Source organism: Tauraco erythrolophus, chromosome Z (assembly GCF_009769465.1).
Source record: "Tauraco erythrolophus isolate bTauEry1 chromosome Z, bTauEry1.pri, whole genome shotgun sequence".
Taxonomy (NCBI): Eukaryota; Metazoa; Chordata; class Aves; order Musophagiformes; family Musophagidae; genus Tauraco; species Tauraco erythrolophus.
The window spans coordinates 14293496-14314609 of record NC_141496.1 but is presented as its reverse complement, the minus strand read 5'-3'; the positions used below and the strand labels follow the sequence as shown (position 1 = coordinate 14314609).

The 21114-nt window shown below is 39.1% G+C and overlaps 1 protein-coding gene across 2 annotated transcripts in view; it reads right to left on the bottom strand.

The window, feature by feature from the left end:
• Positions 1–289: 289 nt before the first annotated feature.
• The window catches only part of RAI14 (retinoic acid induced 14), an 80295-nt gene continuing 59470 nt past the window's right edge, over positions 290–21114 (bottom strand). Inside the window, exons 3-17 of one of the 2 annotated variants that reach the window (XM_086628689.1) lie at positions 18998–19086; positions 17161–17225; positions 14494–14551; positions 14000–14070; positions 12499–12605; positions 10050–10228; positions 9355–9383; positions 8294–8383; positions 7548–7634; positions 6791–6851; positions 6325–6443; positions 4284–5810; positions 3096–3245; positions 1557–1622; positions 290–1319 (exon numbers count right to left, since the gene is read on the bottom strand). In XM_086628689.1, coding sequence (XP_086484815.1) covers positions 1242–1319; positions 1557–1622; positions 3096–3245; positions 4284–5810; positions 6325–6443; positions 6791–6851; positions 7548–7634; positions 8294–8383; positions 9355–9383; positions 10050–10228; positions 12499–12605; positions 14000–14070; positions 14494–14551; positions 17161–17225; positions 18998–19086 — 2776 coding nt within the window. In that variant the 3' untranslated portion in view covers positions 290–1241. The remainder of the gene's footprint in view (positions 1320–1556; positions 1623–3095; positions 3246–4283; positions 5811–6324; positions 6444–6790; positions 6852–7547; positions 7635–8293; positions 8384–9354; positions 9384–10049; positions 10229–12498; positions 12606–13999; positions 14071–14493; positions 14552–17160; positions 17226–18997; positions 19087–21114) is intronic. The other variant, XM_086628690.1, reaches the window with a different exon arrangement.

The following is a 21114-nucleotide window of genomic DNA, read 5'->3' as shown; positions in this document are numbered from 1 at the left end:
AAGTGCTGACGAAGGCTTACTGATGCCCCTAGCCTCTGGAAACATGATGTGGAAATTTTTAACACCTTTTGCTGTTCTCTACCTGTCACTTCCACACTTTTTGAAACAGCAGGCTGAATTGCATTTTATGCTTCACTGCTCTGACCGCACTGACAGACAGGTCTATTATTCCGTACAGATCTTTTACAAACTTTAAACACTTCACTATGCTTCACTATTACGGAATACTTGGGGATATAAAAAGAAACTCTCTAAAACACGATTACCTAAAAATATTTGTTAATAAGCTTAATGCAAACATTACGTAGAAAAAATGGTTTAGTTACAAAAAAATTTCTTAGAGGGCCAATAAAAATATACTGAAGAGAAGATCTTTACAAAAGTGAGGTTAGGAAGTATGAGGCATTGACATTCACTGTAAACATCCTGCGTTCACTAGAATCCCTTGTCTAAAGTACATGTTCTGGTTTTGTTCCTGAGCTTCATGGCCAACGCTTGCATAGATAGCTAAACCTATCGTAAAGGGTTGTTTATACAGACATTTCTGTACTTCAATAAACTAATGATTTTACCTTTTGAAGTAGCTTCATTCCACTACCAGGCAGTTCAAGGAAACTATGAAGCATGGTATGATCTTGGTGTACTCAGTGCATTGGATGGTTTGGCACGGCTACCTTATGGTGTGTTAATTAATCTTAAATAACATTACACTAAGAAGTGCAGCTGTTTGATGTTCTGGCTTAGCATAAATATCAGCTTCTGCTCACTGCTGCAAGGCTCACTTCTGCTCTGCCAGAGACGGCATATGGCAAAACGTCAGGAATCTGAGTGCTACAATATCAAGAAACTAAGTTAATCCCCAATAACAAGATGCAGCTTATCAACAGTACGGAAGAATTTCACCTTTACCCAGGCGACATGGGTGCTTTCCCCTTGATTGACCTCCCTCTATTGGAGGAAGCTAGAAAGTACTTTCAGAGTAAACATTACATGGAGTGGCCTAAGTAGAAAGTCTAAAGAACATACTTGCATTTTGAATACGAAAAGCAGGCATGTGTCTAGTTACCGCACACACAAATACACACGGGAAGTGGTAGAGACAGACAAACACATCCACCCCACAAACAGCACAATAACACAAAAGCAGCAAATCGCCAATTTTAAATCTTACGTTAAGGCAAATCTAGATAAACACTCATAACAGGATTAATAAAATGGGGAGTTTTCCTGGGCTTTTTTGTTTACTTTTTCTGTGATTGGCTTTTACACATCGATAAAATTTGTTTAAGCACTTTCTGGACATCTTCATCCATTTGACCCTAGATGAGAGGAGAAAAAAGAAAAGATGATTGAATTAAAGCATCTCCCTACGCTTTAAGAAGAATTACAAACTATTGTTGAGGTATAGCAATTAGATCTATTTCCCAAAAGAAAGCAGTGTTAAATTTGTGCTTAAACAGTCATACCTTTTGGGTAGGGTGTCTTAGACAAAACCTGCCAAGTTCTTACTAGATCTGCAGAAGAAATATGCAGACACTGACAACATGCAGCCATACCTGCACAGCATAGAGAAGATGCGTCCTGTAAACTGAGACAATTTCTTGATGTTGTTTCTTTGTTTCCTAGAGAACAGTTAAGCAGAAAGTCAAAGAGCATTCACAACTGTTGATTCAGAGAGCTCTGGGGAATTACAAACCATAGTCTTATACCTGCACGGAAAACCAGCTCAGACGCTACTGTGCTACTAGCCATCCAAAACATTATTTGCTCAGAAATGTGGTCCACAGAAATGCTGTAATCCTACCCATCTGAGTAAACAAGCTGGTGAGATGACATCAGTTGTAAGAAGCGCTGAGCTGCAAAGATGTGGAATGAGCACATACTCCAGAGCTTATCAGCAACCAAAACTGAGGAAAGCCAACAACACTCTGACAAAACAACCCTCAACTGCAACTGAACTCTTCCCTGAAGTCAGTGACCCATCTGTGAGCTAATGCCTTCCCAGGGAAGAGGAGGTGCTTACAAAAGTCTTAACCCATTAAATCCTCAGTTAATTACTATACATTCAAACAACGAAAGCCAACCTCCTTTTCGTGATCACAGACTGCCACATCCCAGAGCACATCTTTCCAAGTAAATGTGAAGCTCTTAGAAGAGGTAGCCTACAAGAATCATAGAATCATAGAATCATAGAATGGTTAGGGCTGGAAGGGACCTTCAAAGGTCATCTAGTCCAACCCCCCTGCAAGGAACAGGGATATCTCCAACTAGATCAGGTTGCTCAGGGCCTCATCCAACCGGGCCTTGAACGAAGAAGGAAAGAATGCTTCTGTCCTGTTTTAAATCCTACCCGCTTCCCTAATGCATTGCATATCTTTGCACCTTACACTACTTTGCTGGTCCTTAAGCAGTGGGAGAGGAAGGGTCCTTTTGGACTTGGAGGACTGGGATAAGACACAGTCTGGGCCTTTATACTGATAGGATGCAGTGTTTAACTGTCTGCCTACTTATTTCTCATCACTGCAAGGGAATTTTTCTGGCCCATACAAATATTGACTCTTGTTTCTGTCTGCTGGGGAAAGTAGGAAAGCAGGCACAAGGTAAGCAATTTAGCATGTCAGGCTGGGAATTCCTCTTCAGTTACTACAGAGCTCTGAAGAAAGGCCTCTAGTGGGCAGTACCTTCTTTTTACCCTCAGCAGTGAACTGAAGTGCTCCTTTGGATAGGAAAGCTCTTGGAAGCAGCAACTATGACTCAACTCAGCTTAGAAGACTGGACCTTTCATGCACAAATACAATTTAAAAAAAATCTTGTCTGGTCCCTACATTGCACTACAAGTAAGGAACTTTGTTCCACTATTGATTTGAGGAAATACATTGAGAAAAAAAGCTTTCTTTAGTCAGATTTTTTCTGAAGAGCAATTAGTGACTTGCAGATTCCTAAACGTTGTGGAGAAATTACAGAATTTCTGCATGAAAATTCCATTCCTTGTACTCGTTGGTTGTCCTCCACTTTAAATAAAGTAGAGTGAAGAATGGCACATGTATCTTCAGAGAACTGGGAATAATGGTGGGTTTACAAATTATCACACTTACAGTCAGTTGGTTTTGCAACTGCTTCACTTGTTGTTGTAAAGCCTCCAGCTGCTGGCTTTGTCTTTTGGGGGCACTGGTTGCGTAGGAAAGCTGAGAAAGGCTGTTCAATGCTTCTTTTAATTTGCTAACTTCCTTGGACATTTCATTGATCTAGGGAGGCAAAAAAGAGGTTTTCATGAAAAGCTGCAAGGCATACTGTATTCTTGTGGGTCTCATCTCGGGGCTATTAGTGACTTAAATTTAAGAAGTGGGGAAAAACAAGATGTAAACTCAACGGACAAAGAGAGACAACATGTAAGTAAAGGATTACAACGCTTCTCTGTCTCCCCTCCTAGCCTAGTTAACTCAAAATACATTCCTTGTTCTCAAAACCAGCAATATTTACAAACAAGGATTGCATTTACCACCTTTACAAACACTGCTGCTGAGCACAAGACAGAAACGTACCAAACATAAGCCAGCTCTTCACAGCTAGCAAAATACACAGCTTTTTGTAAAGAAATTTGCGGTGACAGATACGGTAGTTGCAGAGGGTAAAGTCAAGTCATGCTAAGGTTGAGATGATACTGTAAAATCAGTGAACTTTTGCTCCTTTCTGATCTTTTGTTTTCTTGTCTCCTCTGAAATCTCTTCCTGCTGTAAATCCCTCTTCTTTGATTTCAGTTGCCTGCATAGCGTGAATCCAACTCAAGCAGAACTTAAAAAGAGGTAAATTCGAATATCATGATGCATATCTCCACAGGAGAGGAAAACCAACTGTAAACTCAAACATATTGAAAACTTATTTGACTTTGACACCTGAATTTTTAGATGGGCAAAAGCACCCAAAAGTTACTTCACACTGTACACCTGACACAACATCGTCTATTAGGTCACCCATACACCATCCAACACATTTGCAGCCACAAAGGACTGTCGTGGTTTAGCCTGGCCAGCAACTAAACGTCACACAGCCACTTGCTCACCTTACTCCAGCCCCGGGAAATGGGGAAGAGAATTAAAGGTGAAAAGGCAAGGAGACCAACGGGTTGAGACAAGATCAATTTAATAATATAAAATAATATATGATGTATAATGATAGTAATATATACAAAGAAGCGACACACAGTGTAATTGCTCACTGCCCGATGTTTTGCAGTCTGAATTCATGTACTACCTCCCCGCCATTATGGTGAGTGAATCACTAACCTTTTTATCTTTGTCCTCTTCTAGTTTCAATGAGCTTTCAGAATATCTTTTCATTTCAAGAAGATCTTCTTGAGCTTGATGGTACTTTTGGTGAAGACCAGTCACTTCCTGTTCCTTGGCTTGAAGTAGAGCGTGCATACCTTCTTTCTCCTCTTTCAAGTGCAAAACTTCATTTCTCAGTTGCATAGCATCTAAGGACACGTTTTCCTTCTCTTGGATTACATCCTTCAGTTTGGATGACAAAACACTAATTTCACCCTTTAGTGATGATTGGAGCTTTTCATATGTAGCCTTGGGTATCATTGCTTCATTAATTGCAGCTTTTTCTTCCAGTAATTCCTTCTGTAGGTTTCTTACTTCGCTTTCCTTGTTAGTAAGCAGTCCTTTGAGTTCATTTATTTCTTCTTCCATTTCCTTTGCAGTATTTCTGAGTGCATTCATCACCTGATGGTGTTCAGTAATTGGCAAAGAGTTTTGTTTCTGAGTGTCTAACTGTTGCTTTAGTTCTTCTGCTTCATCTAATACTTTTGTGTACTGGGATTTCATTTCGGATAACTCATTCTCTGCTTTGTATTTCAAAGAATTTGTGACCTGCATCAGTTTCTCATGTTCATCTCTAGGAATGTAGTCCGAAGCTATATCATCTAGAGTTTTTCTCTTCCTATAGTCTTCAAGCTCTGTTTGTGCTTCTTTGTACAACTGAGACAGTTCACTGAGTTGTCTGTTGAGCTCATCTATCATTCTGTGCATTGCTTCTTTCATTTCTCCTGCTTCAGCACTAGATTCCAACTGTGTCTGATTCATTAGCTTGTCCTGTAGCCTTTTAATTTCCTCTTGCCCTTCTTTGTACCTCTCAATCAACAATGCTTTCTCCTGATTAATGTTATCAATAACTGAACAATATGAATTCTTCATTTCCTCACACTCTTCCACAGACAATTTGCTTTCCACATTCTGCTCTCTTTCTTCAAACTTTTTCTGTAGCTCTCTCACTTTCTCTTTTTCTCTTTCACTTTCCTCCAATGCTCTCTTCAATTCTTGCTTAAGCACTTCAACTTCTCTGCATGTAACCTTCAGCCTACTCAGATCAGAACTGGTTTCTTCACTGTCAGAGGAACCAAGACTCAGCTTCATTTGCCTTTGTACATTCAGAACCTCTCTCACAGGTTCCTCATACCTGTTTTGAGTTTCTTGGAACTTCAGATTAAGATCAGAACCATTTTCTGAAATGTCTGTGCTATTTAAATGATCTGTTTCTGGGACCCTAGACTGGACCTGAGCTTCTACGTGCTTTCCTTTGGCTTCAGAATTATCTGATTTCCTCTGCACATCTGTTAAGTCTTCCTGGAGGTTCTTCATTTTTATTTCACTGGGGCTTGTCAACTTTTCTTGAATTTGGGGGGCATTTAATGTGGACTTCAGTTCCTGAGCTGAGAACTCATTTTGTCTATCTGCTGTTTGCTCAAACTCTGTTTGGGTTGAATGATAAGATTCTGCAGTTGAATCCACTTCTTTAGGTGTTCTTTCCTGTAAAAAAAACCCACACAAACAATTGCACAATAAAAACCAGGACACAACTATATTTTTCAGAATAGAGTAAGCAAGGAAATCTTGCCACATCCTACAGAGACAGACATTTCAAGCACTGTGAAAGAAAGTTTTAGAAAAATTCAAAACCCAGCTGCTCCCATTTAGTCATCTACAGCAAGAGAAGGCAGTTAGTGCCAAGCTCCTCTGAAAGTCTGGGCTGATCTCCACAAGCTAATAATGAAAGCTATGCAAATTAAAATTCTGCTAACATAACTGTTAACAACATATTTTAGAATGTGGTTATCATAATAAACAAAGTTATTCAGTAATTTACGGGAAAAAGTGAGAAGATCAAAACACTGGTTTAATCCTTTGGGCAGAGTGTTTCCATGATCTTACCACCAACAAGCTCGTTAAATTATCTTCACAGTATATCTCTTTAAAACTGTAATCAGCTTTTCATTTTGCTAGCAGATTAAAAGAGCACTAGAACAGCACAAAAATACGCCACCTGCAATTTGTCCTGCAGCTCCTTATTGTGCAATGTCAAAGAAGCAATTTTTGCTTGCATCAACATAAGTAGATCTTGCTGGTCAGCGTCAGAGCTCACATCTAATAAACTATCAGCACCTTCGGAGAAAAAGAAGATTCAAAAGCTTTCAAAAAGCTGAAATTCTATCTAGTTAGTTATCCTAACCTTTGAAATTAAACAGTTTGTTCCCATGACCACTAAGTGTAGTGAGCAAGCAAACTGCTCCTAGAAACTCTTTCCCCAAAAACGTGTTAGATCACACAATAGAAGCGGGAGGTTTTGGTGAGGAGCTGCTAACGAAATTACAGAACATTACTCCCAATACTTATTGTGACTCACATCGTAAGTGGAGAGGCGCAGAGAATTTCTGACCAGATTTCAACATTTCACACCACTTAAAACACCTAACCAAATACGAAAGTAAGGATTAAGTGTTATTGTATACCTGTTGTGCTGTCACTCAGTCTGTCCTTATTATCTCGGTGCGAGGAGCTGAATTCTTCCTGCTGAGACACCAAAAGAAAATGCTTTTGGAGAAAGCAGATATAAAGTCGGACAGTTCAAAGAGATGTATAGACAGTATAGATCTTTCTGAATAAGGCTTGGCAAAGGGGGTTTCTTTTACTTCTGGAGTCTTGTTTAATTGTAGCATGTGCACACTGTATACAGTATTTCAGAGTCTGCTAAAGCCATTCAAGTTCCATTGCTCAGTTCTCATTAAATATTAATAAAATATAGGCAACTATCTCATAGATGGTTTGGAAGGCTGCAGCTTCTGTGATAAATAATAGCAATATATTGCCATGCATTAAAAAAAAAAAGCCTTCAACACCATAAGGTAAAGATCAGACAGAACACAACCAATTCTCTGATGTCTTTTGGTGGAAGAGTCTCTACTTATCGCATTGCACAATGCCAAGCACTTTGCTGGTATTAGGTAATGAGCTTTCACAGCATTAATACTTACTTTCATAACCATATTCCTAAGTACTAACTAATTTATGACTAATCCTATTTACATATTCAGTAAACATTAAAGTAATCCACACGTGCTTTGTAAATTACATTGAAATAGATTTGAACTCCTTTTTGTTCCTAAAACTCAGCTAATCAATTCACAGGAGACTCTGCGGTCAGCAAAACAGATCATCAAGATACTATCCTTTCCTGCCCTAAACTTCATAAGAACAGAAGACTGATACCTTGCACACTTGATCAGCAAAGAAAGCCTGCCCTTTTCCAGTCAGAGGAGTTGAAGTTGATGAGTGCGGAGAGGACAAATCACCAAGCTGTAAAAGATTTTCTATGAATTTGTATGTATACATACATGTACATACAACTGCCTCTCTAACACATGACCATATATACATATATCTATACATACACACACACACATACTAAAGAGTACTTTTCCCTGCACTAACGTAAGTGACAACTCTAGGTTAGTTTCAAAGAGCAGACCTAATTATCCAGTGCTCTTCTGAGTCAGTATTACATAGGCAGTGTAGCTGTTTTATAGGTAACATTCCAGTTTAACATTAAACTTAACTGTTAAACTACATTTTGACACTATAGAAAGTCTATTTAAGTATTTTGCTTTCACATGTATATCTATGTACACATTATTATATGTATATATGTATAATTAAAATATACATAATTATTTACCTATGAAAGTTGGTAAAACTGGGACAACTTTAGATGGAAGAAGCAATTGTACAGCAAAATTTGTACAGTTGTATCTTAGACCACGCTGTATTTCAAGCAATTGTGCTTAGTTAACCTAACAAACATGCTTTCATGGCGTCATCCTAATGTCAGAAAAAGCATTCATGGTAAGACAGGCAAATAAAACAACAGAGACAGCGCAAATCCAGCCCACATCATTCACAATGTTCAAAACGCTTTTCACACCCTAAAAGCATCTCAAAATTGGTCTTTTCTTTACCTGAACAGGACTGATAGGAGGAGGTGGGGCTTTGCGTTTTTTTGGAGTTCCACCACTTCTTTCTGAACTTAATTTAGAGCCTTGATCATGCTGAAAGTTTCACCAGCCAGAAAAGGTAGGTTTGTTAGTTTGGTTAGTAAAGTCCGAGCAAGTTGTTTTATGTAAAAAAAAAAAAAATCCCACATTAATATCAACTCTGGCAGCTCATGCAGTGCTTTTTATTTTTTTCTTCTTTGTGAAGACTACATCTCTATACTAACACAAAGATATTAAACATGCCTGACAACAAGAATCTACCCCCTTTGTAATTCATGCTTCAGTGAAAACAAACAAGATTTAGTGAAAATGCAGAAGCTGACAATAGGTTTAGCACTAGTGATCTTAAATATCTCCATTCGTATACAGCCCAGTCATGCCATTCTTAACAGCTACGATCTTTCCTTTCCAGCAACTTCTGCCTGAGCTCCCTGAAAAACCTACCTCTCCACTCAGAGAAAGAATGAACCAATGCATAGCACCCTTGCCCACTTTCCAGCCACCAGCAGGTCTACAAGGTCTACTTGCACTCCAAGATATGATATTAAATAAAAAACATAAGAAACTAATTTAATTGCCTAAATCAGCGGGATCCTCACAGGTGGGGGTCTCCAGTAAGGTGTAACCAGGGATAACCTTCAATTATGTATTTTAGAAACAGGGAACTTTTCTAGATTATCTTCTCTACATTCCAAAGAGAGAGAGTCCAAAAGCCAAGCTCCTGCATTACACATGAGAAAAATGGTGTATCTCCCCAGCAAACGTTCACATACACACATGCCCTCCTTTCTTTTCTCGTTAAGGGTGCTGGCTGCTGTTGCAAAGAGAAGCGAAGTCAAAAAGCAATGTTCCTGGAACACATTTTCTAAATAAGCAAGAAAATCCTTTCACATTACAGAGTGGTCAATGGCAGTGCATCTCACAGTGACATTCACTAGTACTTCTAGTCATGTCAACTACTGTTTTTTTTTGCAAGTTACAAGTCTATATACCCTGAGTATTTTTAAAATCAAAAGGACAAATACCTGCTTTGCTTTTGTTGGAGACTTTGTATCTGTGAAGCAGAAAAGAAGTGCAATTAAGAACAGCTATCAAAGAAAGTTATTTCCCATTCTTAACCCATCTCTCAGCTCCGCTCCCCACACCATCAATACTTTGTTTTTGAACTCCTGCCTGAAATCTGAGGAATACACTTTAACTTCCAAATTCCATTTGAACCATATCCTTTTTCTGCTGCTTTTTGGGTTTCATATGGAGATAAAATTCAAAGGATTGTGACAATTCCCATTCTACTCTAATCTCACACCATTCTCACACAATAGCTTCCTACTTTAGAAATCTGTCTCAGTTTTACCACAAAACCCTCTGCCTGCATTAGTTCCTTCTCCACTGGGAGCTATATGTTCCACTTATTCTTTCATGTAATAAAAAAGGATCTGTTCTAAATTCTATGCAAGACTTCACGGTGCTGCTACGTTACCTTACCTTTTCTTTTTCCAAAACACCTCTTTCTGCCCTCCTCATTGCTTTATCCCAAGCTAAATATTACCATCTATGGCGAAGACCACATTTTCCTGCTTTTGGGAAGCCTCAGCCAGACCATTTTGAAGATGGCTTTTGAGACTTTTCAGGCTACCTTATGAAGTAATTTGTTCATTGCTAAACATACATGTAGCCAGTTCAAGAAGCGACAAAATGCAGCTTAGCATCCCTTACATACCCACATCCTGAGATAATTTTGATGATAGGAGATTCTGGATCCCTGTATTCTCGGAGACCTTGGAGTAATGCAGGGCATTCTGTCCAAAGACATCTACTAAACTGACATCTGCACCTTTCCTAAGGAAGGCTTCCACCATGTTGAGGCTACCAGCTTCACAAGCTATCATCAAAGCAGTTCTGGACAAATCAAACAAAACAGACACAGAGTTAAGTGTCAAGACTGTAGTCTTTAAGCAGCAGATCATTTTTTCAGGAAAAAAACCATGACGGTCATTGTGCAACAAAGTCCAAGATTTTATCAACATGTGTATTGATACATACATGTAACTTGTTTCTCCTTACAAACACATGCTTGCCCCTCCTCTTCTTCCCCATACTCCCCAGCTGGACCTACTCCAAAGACCTGGCATAATTTGCACAGGTCTCCAACCATTTCTAAAAATGGGTTCCTGAGGCTAAGAGGAGAGTCATAGATAGAAATGGCTACAGGATAAAGTCGGACTGTCGAATCTCGCTGCCGAACTACAATCACAGCTCTGCCGGTGGTGCTACAACGTGAAAGCATTCATTTCATCGCTGCTCTCCTTCACATGTTGCTTTCAAGACAAAATAGACAAACAGATTTCAACCAAAAAGACAAACAAATCTCAAAGCTCTTTAGTGAGACTGAGAGTTGGGTTTGACCTCCTGATCTACTCTCAGCTTAAAAAAAAAAAAAAAAAAAATCTATTAGAGCACAATCAATTCCCTCTCTAACACAGGGCAGCTAGACAGTACCAGATGCTAGAGTAAGGGTAGCGTACAGAAGCAGTGTTGTCCTAACAGGTTGTATATGTTTTTCTCAATTACTTGAAGGTGTTATAAGAGATATACAGAATAATTACAAACACACAGGAAACCCGCCTTTCAAGCATGCTCTAACATTGCCTTCCTGCTTGGGCATAATTCTCCCTTCTCGGCATGAAAACACGCCTAATTGTTGGCCAAGTTCACCGGCAAACACATTCCTCAGCGCAGATATGAAACTGAAAAGTTAACACAGTGATAATATTTGCTAGATACTACGACAATCATTTCACTAATGAATTAAACACACTCCTAGTGATGGGTGAGACATGGAGAAGTGATGGCTGTTGCAGTGCTGTGCTAAAAAGTAGTGCTGAGTGGCAACTTGGATAACACCTCCAGAGTCACACGTATGGTTTTAGATTACCAAAATAATTCACTTAGTCCGGGCAAGATAGGAAACTGGAGATGCCATTTTCAAAGGTTATCCCCTTCCTCTCCCAATAAACCTTCACCTTTTTCAGTAAAAACTGAACCACTTTGGTGAACATGAGATGCAAGAGTAGTCACTCTCCTTACTAGTAGGAAAGCAAGAAGTAAAATGGTGTATTTCATGTTACATCACTTTCTTGCTTCTACACATATTACATGCTTAAAAAAGAAAATATGAAAATGCAAATCTGTCCTATCCATGACAGAAATGCCTTCATCCAATTAAACTACAAACTCTAGTTTAACTCTATCTGTTGATTAAACACTAAGAGAGTGAGGGAAAGGGAAAGTGGGCAGCACCTCAAGTTCCAAGCATCGATGAGGCCATTCAAACCAACCAAGATCACAAGTTAAAACAACGAGTGCACTAATAAACTTCGGACTGATAAAAAACAAGTTAGGGCCCAGTCTTATCCTCCCAGGTTCTTTGGAACAATATGAACACTGTATCCCATACAATAACCAAAACTTCTATCAAGCGTGTCAAGTTTTCTCAGCATCCTGCTCTACCTTCACAGCTTAATCAACTACTTATAAAACAGTCTATAATTTTCAAAGACTCTTGGATCTTCATCAGGATCATCAAAACAAGTGTGGTTTTCACTACAAGGATATTACTTTTTAAAAAAACGTTTTCCAACACATGCACTATCTACTAATGCAACAAATCTGTAAATGGCACCTTCTAAGACGACAGCGCAGCTCCACTATATAGCCTTACTGTATTTTTTTCTTGCTGCTGTGGCTGTATTATGGTAGAAAAAAGAACTCTCCACAGATGTTGCTCCCAAGTAACAGTTTTAGGATTTAAGTTGGAGAAACTAACTCATGCCAAGAAAAGAGTAGCATTTAAAAATGGGAAACATACAAAGTGACATGTAGCTAATTGCTGTCAATAGGATTCTTGTAGGAATTATTTAAAAATGGGATTTACTGCTCTGGTAGCCCAAGGGAAATCTTACAGACACATCTAATTTTATAGTTGCATAGTTTCTGTTTCACCTCTCCCTTTAGGCAGAATTCTGTAAGTCTTCTCAACAATCATGATATGCTGTCTAGTAAAGAAGGTATTATTTCACCTAACAACCACTATTTGGGGAAGGATTTGAGAAGAAAGCTTCATTTGATGGTCAGCCTTGGGCAAGAATTAACATGTTAGCCTGCTGTACCTTCCATTTTTATCCCTGGTGTTGACATCTGCTCCATGATCCAGAAGGTATTTGCAGACTTCTGTAAGACCATTTTGTACTGCAAGCAGCAGAGGTATGTTCCCATCCTAGGAATGCATTTAAAGAAACTATGAACAATAATCCATCCACTTACAAACATCACTCAGATTTAAAGGTCAGCTATGAACTTTCCTTCCATACAGCACAAATGAGGCTACCATAAATGTAGCTGGGTTTACTTTAATTCCTTTCTTGACCGTTGGGGATGCAAAGCATTAGGAGTAGGAATTCTTTTTCCTGTTTGTACTCCCTTTGCTCTTTGCTTAATGCTGTTAACATGATGATTTCGAAACTACACAATACCTTTAAGTAGTTGCACAGCAAAAATTTTGAAGAAGTACAAGGCAAAAATACAACATTTCATATAATCACAGGATAACTTAGTTGGAAGACACCTTTAGAGGTCATGTGGGGTTTCTCCCCCTTTGCTGTCAACCCAAAGCTAGGAGAGCTTCAAGTTACAGTACATTGATCAGAGACTTCTGCAGTCAAGTTTTAAGCATCTCCAAAGGCAGAGACACCATGACATGTCTGGGTAGCAGTTTCAGTGTTTGACCACCTTCATGGTGAGATTATGTTTTTACCTAGTACCTAACTGCAATCTCCCAGTTAGGTCCACTGCCCAAATTCTGACCATTGCCTGTCATTGTTTTGCCATGCACCTCTGAGGTTAGTCTGGCTCCCTTTTCCCTATGATCAACCATGGTGTAGCTAAGGACATTTTTAAGATACTCCCACAGCATTCTCTTCTTAAGACTAAGCAAACCTTTTCGGCCTTTAAAATCCATCTGCTGAAATTTTAGGTCTAACCTCTGTGACAGATGCTTTTATTAGATAGATAAGAAGGAGACAGGTCCAAGTCAAAAAGCAAACACATAAGTTAAAATATTTGAATATCTTTTTTTTGCCTTTTGCACCTCATTTCTGTCAGGTCCCCTCCCTTTATCATCTGAGGGTTATCTATCAGGCAGTTGCATCATTCCCAAAAATAGACCTGGTTGTTTCTAGACGTTTCAAAATAGTGAATGTAGTGTCCATGAGCCTTTAGGCTACATCAAGCATATTTTTTCCTCTCAGGCTTATCATACTCCACTTGCGCTTTGTGATCATTTCGTAACACTTGGCCACATAATGGGCCTTTTCCAAAGCCTACTGGAGTCAATGGAAAGACTTTTAGTCATGTTTTAAATATATCACAATTGATTCTAGCTACTTGTACCAATGCCTCAATTTAATGAGCAGCAAATCCTGCCACTACTGTATTAGACTGTGAAGAACTTCCCCACCTCTATTATGGCAAGTTGCAAAAGGAACTTTCTCTGCCAGAGAAACCCAGGAAGAAATACAAGCATAATGTTGCTTTGAACTGCTACATCTGAGAGTGACTGGAGAGGAGGGTGGTAAAAGCTCTGAAGTACACAATGGGAGAAGAACTACGTACCAAATCTTTGACGTTAATTGAACATTTGTGTTCACACAGAAGTTGAACTGCTGGAAGACAACCGCATGCAGCTTAAAAAAAAAAAAAAAGACAAGCATGAAAGTCCATTAAACATGATTTTGAAAATTTGTGTTCCATGCTTTCATTTGCAATACCACAGCATTACACAGAGGTCCAAGAAAAACAAATTAAAAGGTATTTCTCTGTTTTAAGAAGGAAGGAGAGAAAGACTAAAAGCATGAAGAGCAACTTGTATGCAGAAATATAACCAATATTCATGGTCCAAATTAGCTTGAGTAGATATAATCCTTAAAGACTGAAACAAAAATTCAGTATTCATAGTATTTATCTAAAAAAGACGGTAAAATTTGTAAATCATTGCGTGGAGTCATTAGATTTATGTAATTAAAACCAAAAAAGCTCCACCAGGCAGAAGAGCTAGGAATATCAAGCGTGACAAAACAGATAGTACAAGCTTTCAACAAAGAAGTTACCTGCATAATGTAAAGCTGTTTTCCCAGAATTGTCAGTGCTGTCTGCTGGACATTTACTCTGCACAGTTCAATGAGAAGAAGGGGGGGAAAAAAACAATTAGAGAAACACCAAGAAAATAAAACATATGTTTGATGCTAAAGGCAGAGTGCTGAATATATATGAGAAAAGTCTGATGAGGTACTCTAGAAAAGAACACCAAAGAAAGGCACAGCTTTCCTCTCTACCAGTTGGGTCTCCTTTCTTGGTACCAGCTTATGACGAAATCACAGGAAATACTCATAGAAAAAACGATATCCCTAAAAAGTGTTATCGTTTTGGAATAATTTAAATCAGGAAATAAAAAAGGAAAGAAACTCTCCCTTGCCTCTGAAAAACTTCATATATTTTTTTTACATTACAGTAAGAGCTAAAGCAACCATGTCTTAAGTCCTGCGTTATTTCCGTTGAAGGCAATAAAACTTGATTTGCATTTGTAAAAACTAAAGCATCAACAACCCAGTTATATTTTATGGTATTATAAACCATCAGCTACTACTGATCAATGTGGACTTCAAAGTGTACCATTAAAAAATTAAAAAAAAAATCGGATTTCAAATCTTTATCGAGAACTTGTTTTGGTACAGAAGATTTTAGTTTTAGTCTACAGTAAAGAAAGAGAATCATAGAACTGTTTAGGTTGGAAGAGACCTTGAAGACCATCAAGTCCAAACGTTAACCTAACACTGCCAAGTCCACCACTAAACTAAATCCCTAAGCACCACATCTACATGTCTTTTAAATACCTCCAGGGATGGTGACTTAAGCCATTCCCTGGGCAGCCGGTTCCAATGCTTGACAATCCTTCCAGTGAAGGAATTTTTCCTAATATCCAATCTAAACATAAACCTCTCCTGGTGCAACTTCAAGCCATTTCCTCTTGTCCTATCACTTGTTACTTGGGAAAAGAGACTGACCTCCACCTCGCTACAACCTCTTTTCAGTTAGTTGCAGAAAGTGACAAAGTGTCCCCTCAGCCTTCTTTTTTCCAGATTGAACAACCCCAGTCCCCTCAGCCACTCCTCATAAGACTTGTGCTCTAGACCCTTCACCAGCTTCATTGCTCTTTTTTGGAAATAAGAAGATATGACCCTGAAATAGTCTGCTTCTAAAAAACAAACATTAGAGCTTTTGACTTTCAAATGTAGCACTGCATCCAACACTTCTATGATTTCCTAGGAAAACAGGTGCACAAGATTTCCACATTCTGTAACAAAAATGTCAAGATTCTGCCTGTGAAATATAATTGTTAAGCCTGTTTTAATTCAGCTCCAGCGTGCCAAGATTAGACTTTCCTCAACGTACAGTTTATATCACCAAGATGGTCCACAGAAGCAAGAAAGCAATCCAAAGAGTACAAATTATTGGAGAATATTGCCAACGGGTTTGCACTTACCAACAAGTTTAGGAATCTGCATCTTGTCATAAAGTTAGCGAAATATCAACAAAAGTACTCTGTGGTTGTAGCTGGTAAGTGGACGGGCAGTAGCTTTTTGGTATTAAACAGAGCTATTTGCCGCGTTGACACGGCTGCTGCATGCGATACCATCAGCGGCAGCTCGGTGTCACTGTTTATGCTGCGAACGGGTTTGCGTTTGCAGCAGCAGCTACTCACAAGGAGACTGTGAAGGGGGAGCTTCTGCGATTAGTAACACTTTCCAGGTGTGGAGGAGGAGGGGAGTCAAGTTGCAACGAGCACGGAGGTGGGAATCAGTGAAATTCGACCCAATATTGTTCAGAGACATTGAGAGGGGTCAGTCGCAGGACAACTGGAGAGCCCTGAGGTAACCAGGAAAAAGCAATTTAGAGGTTGGGGTATGAGAGAGCTTGTGTGCTCGAGTGGGTTATTCATTGTTTCACCTGTAGTCTGAGCCACAGTCCTACTGATAATCCCACAATCCTAAAAATCCGTGCCACTCCTCCGATCATCTCCACCAAAACACACCTGGCTTTCTGAAACACAGCAGAGATGCACAATGTCTCTCCTTGCTTACTAACACACGTCTTCAGCTTCAACACCAGGAGATTCTTCTTTACTTTTGTTTTTCTTATTTTCTTTCCTCATTCTTGCTACTCCCTTTCTAACCCCTCATTGTCCTTTGCCTCATTTCACTGAGGATTTGAGTTCAATTTCCATATTTTCGTATGTAAACTACTTCGGCTTCTTCTCCCTTTGACTTCAAACTTCACAGACATTTCTATGGTCAACAACAGACAGAAAGCATTCCAGTGGAACAATATCAAATCCCACTAGAAGTAAAAAATCATTTTCCCCTATACCTCTTAACTCATCTACTTCCAAGCCACCCAACCACACAGACAAAACACAGCAATATAGACAGAAGCTGAAATCTGCTTGAAACCCAAGCCTGCTATGTCAGATCAGCTGCACAGGGAAAACTGTATCTCTGGACCACTCAGTGAAGATACCACACCGTTTTCTATCATCCATTCACAGTGCCTAAAAGGTCTTCAAACTTAAGCATCTCTCTCGATTGCAAGGAGACAGGACAACAGTATAGATGTGTGATGCAGATTATTAGCAGGAAATGTGTCAGTGTCTAGTGGACTCCATCTAGAGAAGCAAAAGGAAAACATCAAAAATCAAAATTAATTTAATTTTACTTTACCTGAAGTAACCTCTTAATGCAATCAGGATGGCTGTTCTTTGCTGCGAGATGTAAAGCACTGTGCCCTAAATTAATAAAAGCAAATAAATTAAGTACTCAATCACACAAAAGCATGGGAATAAACTCTTCCATGACAAGACAAAATTTTGAATTATCCCTCTTGCTCCTATCATGATACACAAAAAGTAAGAATAGAGAAAATAAAACAAAAACCTACATCAAGCAGAATGTATTTATGCCAGACCATTGTTCAGGCAGGTAATAGAATAATTTTAATGTCTAACTTCATATATAGGAATCAAACAAACATTGTGTCAGACTATACCTTGGCAAAAGTAAGTCTAAGATTGTGCAGTTATGTTTCATTTCTTAAAAAACAATTTTCCTGTATTACTCAGCCTCCTTTGCAGAGAGATGTCTGTCAAGTGTCTTCATGATTTCTGTTATTTGGCAATGAAAAAGGAACCCAGCAACACGAGCGAAAGCAGCCAAATTCACCAGCTAGCACTAAAACGAATTTATATCATCCTTGGAGGGCACGTAGAAGAGGACTCAGAACACGGCCTACTTTGGTTTGCACCTCATAGATTCCCTTTTCTGTTAATTTATTTAGCATCTATGCGCTGATACTTAGCTATGCAATACGATTTACTGACTATGGATTTATGATGAAAGACTGCAGTCTTTCCTCTAGTTTTATCTTACAGAGCATCTGAAAAATTAAAGAGGCCAAGATAGCAAAAGAATGAATTACCCATGTAACTGAGAAAAGAAGGAGCCAAGATGTAGTACTCAATACAGACAGAGCCACTTGTGACAGCAGAATCTCACTGTAAATAATGTGACTGTTACAGACAAGGCTTTCGCTAACGAACACTCGGTTGACACTCTCAGGTGAAAGCAAGCAACCTCTTATTATCCAAACAACTAACGAATCCTGGGGCAAGATCAAGTATGAATTCTGAATAATTGTCTGTATCGGGTACATATATTCTCTTATCATTATGTAAAATCTGAATGCTTCCTCCAGTATCACAGACACCTCCTTATAGAGGCAAATCATTTCCATGTATGACAGAAATTCCCTCAGGCTGCAATCAGTGGCCAAAACAGAACTCAAGAGCCCAACACGTACAGATCATTACTGGAGAGACAGAGTGCTGACAGCTCATTCAGGTGACTGCCTAGCCAGAGAAAATGCTGGGCACAGATTCCACAGATATGTCAACTGAAATCTATTAAGAACAGTTTGCCAGTTTCAAATTCAGCTCCCATCATTCTCCTAGTGGAGTAGCAATTAAAGCACAGGACTTTTGAGGGCTGAAACAGCATACTTAATAGCTCTCAGCTCTGTTTTGGCCTGTATCAGCGATTTTCACTATGTCATAATCCTAAGGAAATGTCTTACTGCAACTCCTGTACAGTTAACGTGGTTAATAGCTTGGATACATATAAAAGCAACATCAAAGATCTTGATTTAACCTATAAAAAGCCTCAAATTGAGTTAACAAAAAGAGTTGGGAGAGGAGGATCTTTTTTTTAAGTGTAAAAATAAATAAAAAAAAATAAGAATCAAGCAACTATTTTGAATCTGGACTCTGCTACAAATGCTGACATTTATAGTATTAGGACAAAAGTTTTTAAGGACTTTAAAATCTGAATTCTATGTGCAGAAAAGCAAGTATGCCTAAACCTGCAAGTGTTAAAATTGCTTTTCCTACATGGTGTGTGGGGAAAAAAGCAGTGTTGTCAGATCTGTCGTTGTACTCTGCACATCAAGGTCTATATAGGCAAATTGAGCATATTATGCTCCATGTGTAGGTTCACAGAGGCATACCTGCACCATCCTGGGCTGTCACATCTGCACCATGTGTCACCATAATCCTGAGGCACTCTGCATGCCCTTTCGAGGCTGCCAGGTGAAAACTGGAAGAGAACATTTACATGTCACTTCTTTTATTAAGACCTCCTCTCTCTTGCATTCACAAACCACACAAACCAAGTACTGGCAAGTTCTCCCCTCCCTGTCCTTAGGTCTTTTGGCATCCCTCCACTGCCTCCCAAGAAGATAATAGCTCTGAAAGTGAGAAGGCACATCAAAAAGCTGTTGTAGTCATACTTTTACATAGGCTGCTGTTTCATTAACCCATGCCATATACCTTTGTGCATCTAGTTCCACTAAACTAACATCCCTAGTGATTTAATATATCCCCATTGAATGCCTGGGCTTGGGGAATTAATGAAGAAAGCATTCACAATGACTGACTTTGCTCTAGTCATTCTAGTCAATCCCGATTTCCTCCTTTCAGAGGACAAAATTTAGTTCCTCTAAAAGGTGATCCAGCTCCTAAATTAAACTAAATCAAGTTGTGCTTCTGCACTGTCCTTTACAGAGCCCATCTTTCTGCTATGTGGAGGGGGGGGAAAACCTTCAGTGTTTGTGAATATCACCCAGAGAAATCAAAGCTACTGGATATTTGTAAGACTATGTTAGAGATGTATTTTTTTTCAATTTTTGGTTTTGCTTTTCCCCTCAAGCACCTGCTTGTTTGAACAGTGGGAAATTGCAGAGCTTATCAACCAGACCATGACAGGACACACCAGCATCAGTTACCAAAGGTAAAATTACAGAACAAACCAAATAAGTTGTACTGAATTCAAGCCTTTCACAGCTGAAGGTTCACGTTTGATATCCTCGGCACCTCAAGCTCCACAGAAGCAGTCCTATACACATGCTGCTGACTTAATTTTGACGGGAAGCAAAAACGAAGGAAAACAGAGATGTTGATATCCTCCTGATGCGTGTTGTGCCAACATTGGCAAGTCTCACGACAGGGACAACACAGTACAAGCATACTGCTTCCCATGGGTCCTGCTAATATCAGCTTGATAAACAGAGCTGTGTTCCAGTGGGGGTAATGTAAAAAAACACACTTGAGACAAACCACTTCCAATTACTACTAAATTGCATGTGAAAAGTTGGGACCTCCATCAACATGTCCCAAACTGAAAAAGCCACTATTCCCCAGATGTTTTCTAATACTTTTTAAAAGGGATGCGCCCCTGTGTTGAGAGGATTTTCACCTGGAATCTAAAGGGAATATCCCAAATCACGTAGCCACACCAACTACTGTATTTAAAGAGTTTACATTTTGAACAACTGCTTCCTTTCAATGTTAAGACTAACACTGAAAGTTCAGCCTGCTAACCAAGGAAACTGGGAATAACAGGCAGGAATGAAACATATTTCTGGCACATAGTATGTGAACTGCAGCACTGTGTTTCTCTAAGCCATAGACTTCTTTGCAGTCTTCTTGAAAACTCAGCAGAGAAGAAGACCTACAGATAAGATCTGGCAAAGGGCACAGAATTAATCAAAACAAGTGAGCTCCTGGAATATAGTCCTCTATCAAGTACAGCAACTACCTTACTTCCTACAAGGAGTCCTTCCACACTGGCTGCTGCTGATTGCAAAGGGCAGAGGCAGCATTTAAGCAAATAAAAAGAAATCCTATGTGCTCATCCTCATGCTTGCTACTGCCATAAATAAACTGAAGAGGTAAGACTTCCAAGAGCATAAAAAGCACTGCTGCTGGCTGTCCTCTAGTCATCCAAAATGAAAACTGCATGTACTTGGTGACCAATGCAAAGTTGTGTAAACATTCTTCTTTAGAAGAATTTTCTCAGGCTCCAGGAAAACGGCTGAGAGAGGGACACAAAAGGAGTCTGACAAATTCCAACACCTCTAATTTAGCCAGCACAACACACAAGCAAATACCAAAAGAAGTTCAGATACATCTGTGTAGACACACAATACAATTGAAGTCACTTAAATATTAGGAAGGTTGTGAAGCACACACTTGGCTCACTTACATTTGACAATATTCATAATAATAATAAAAATCTGAATAATAATAACTTGGCTAAATCTGGGACACTGAGGTTTTATGGACA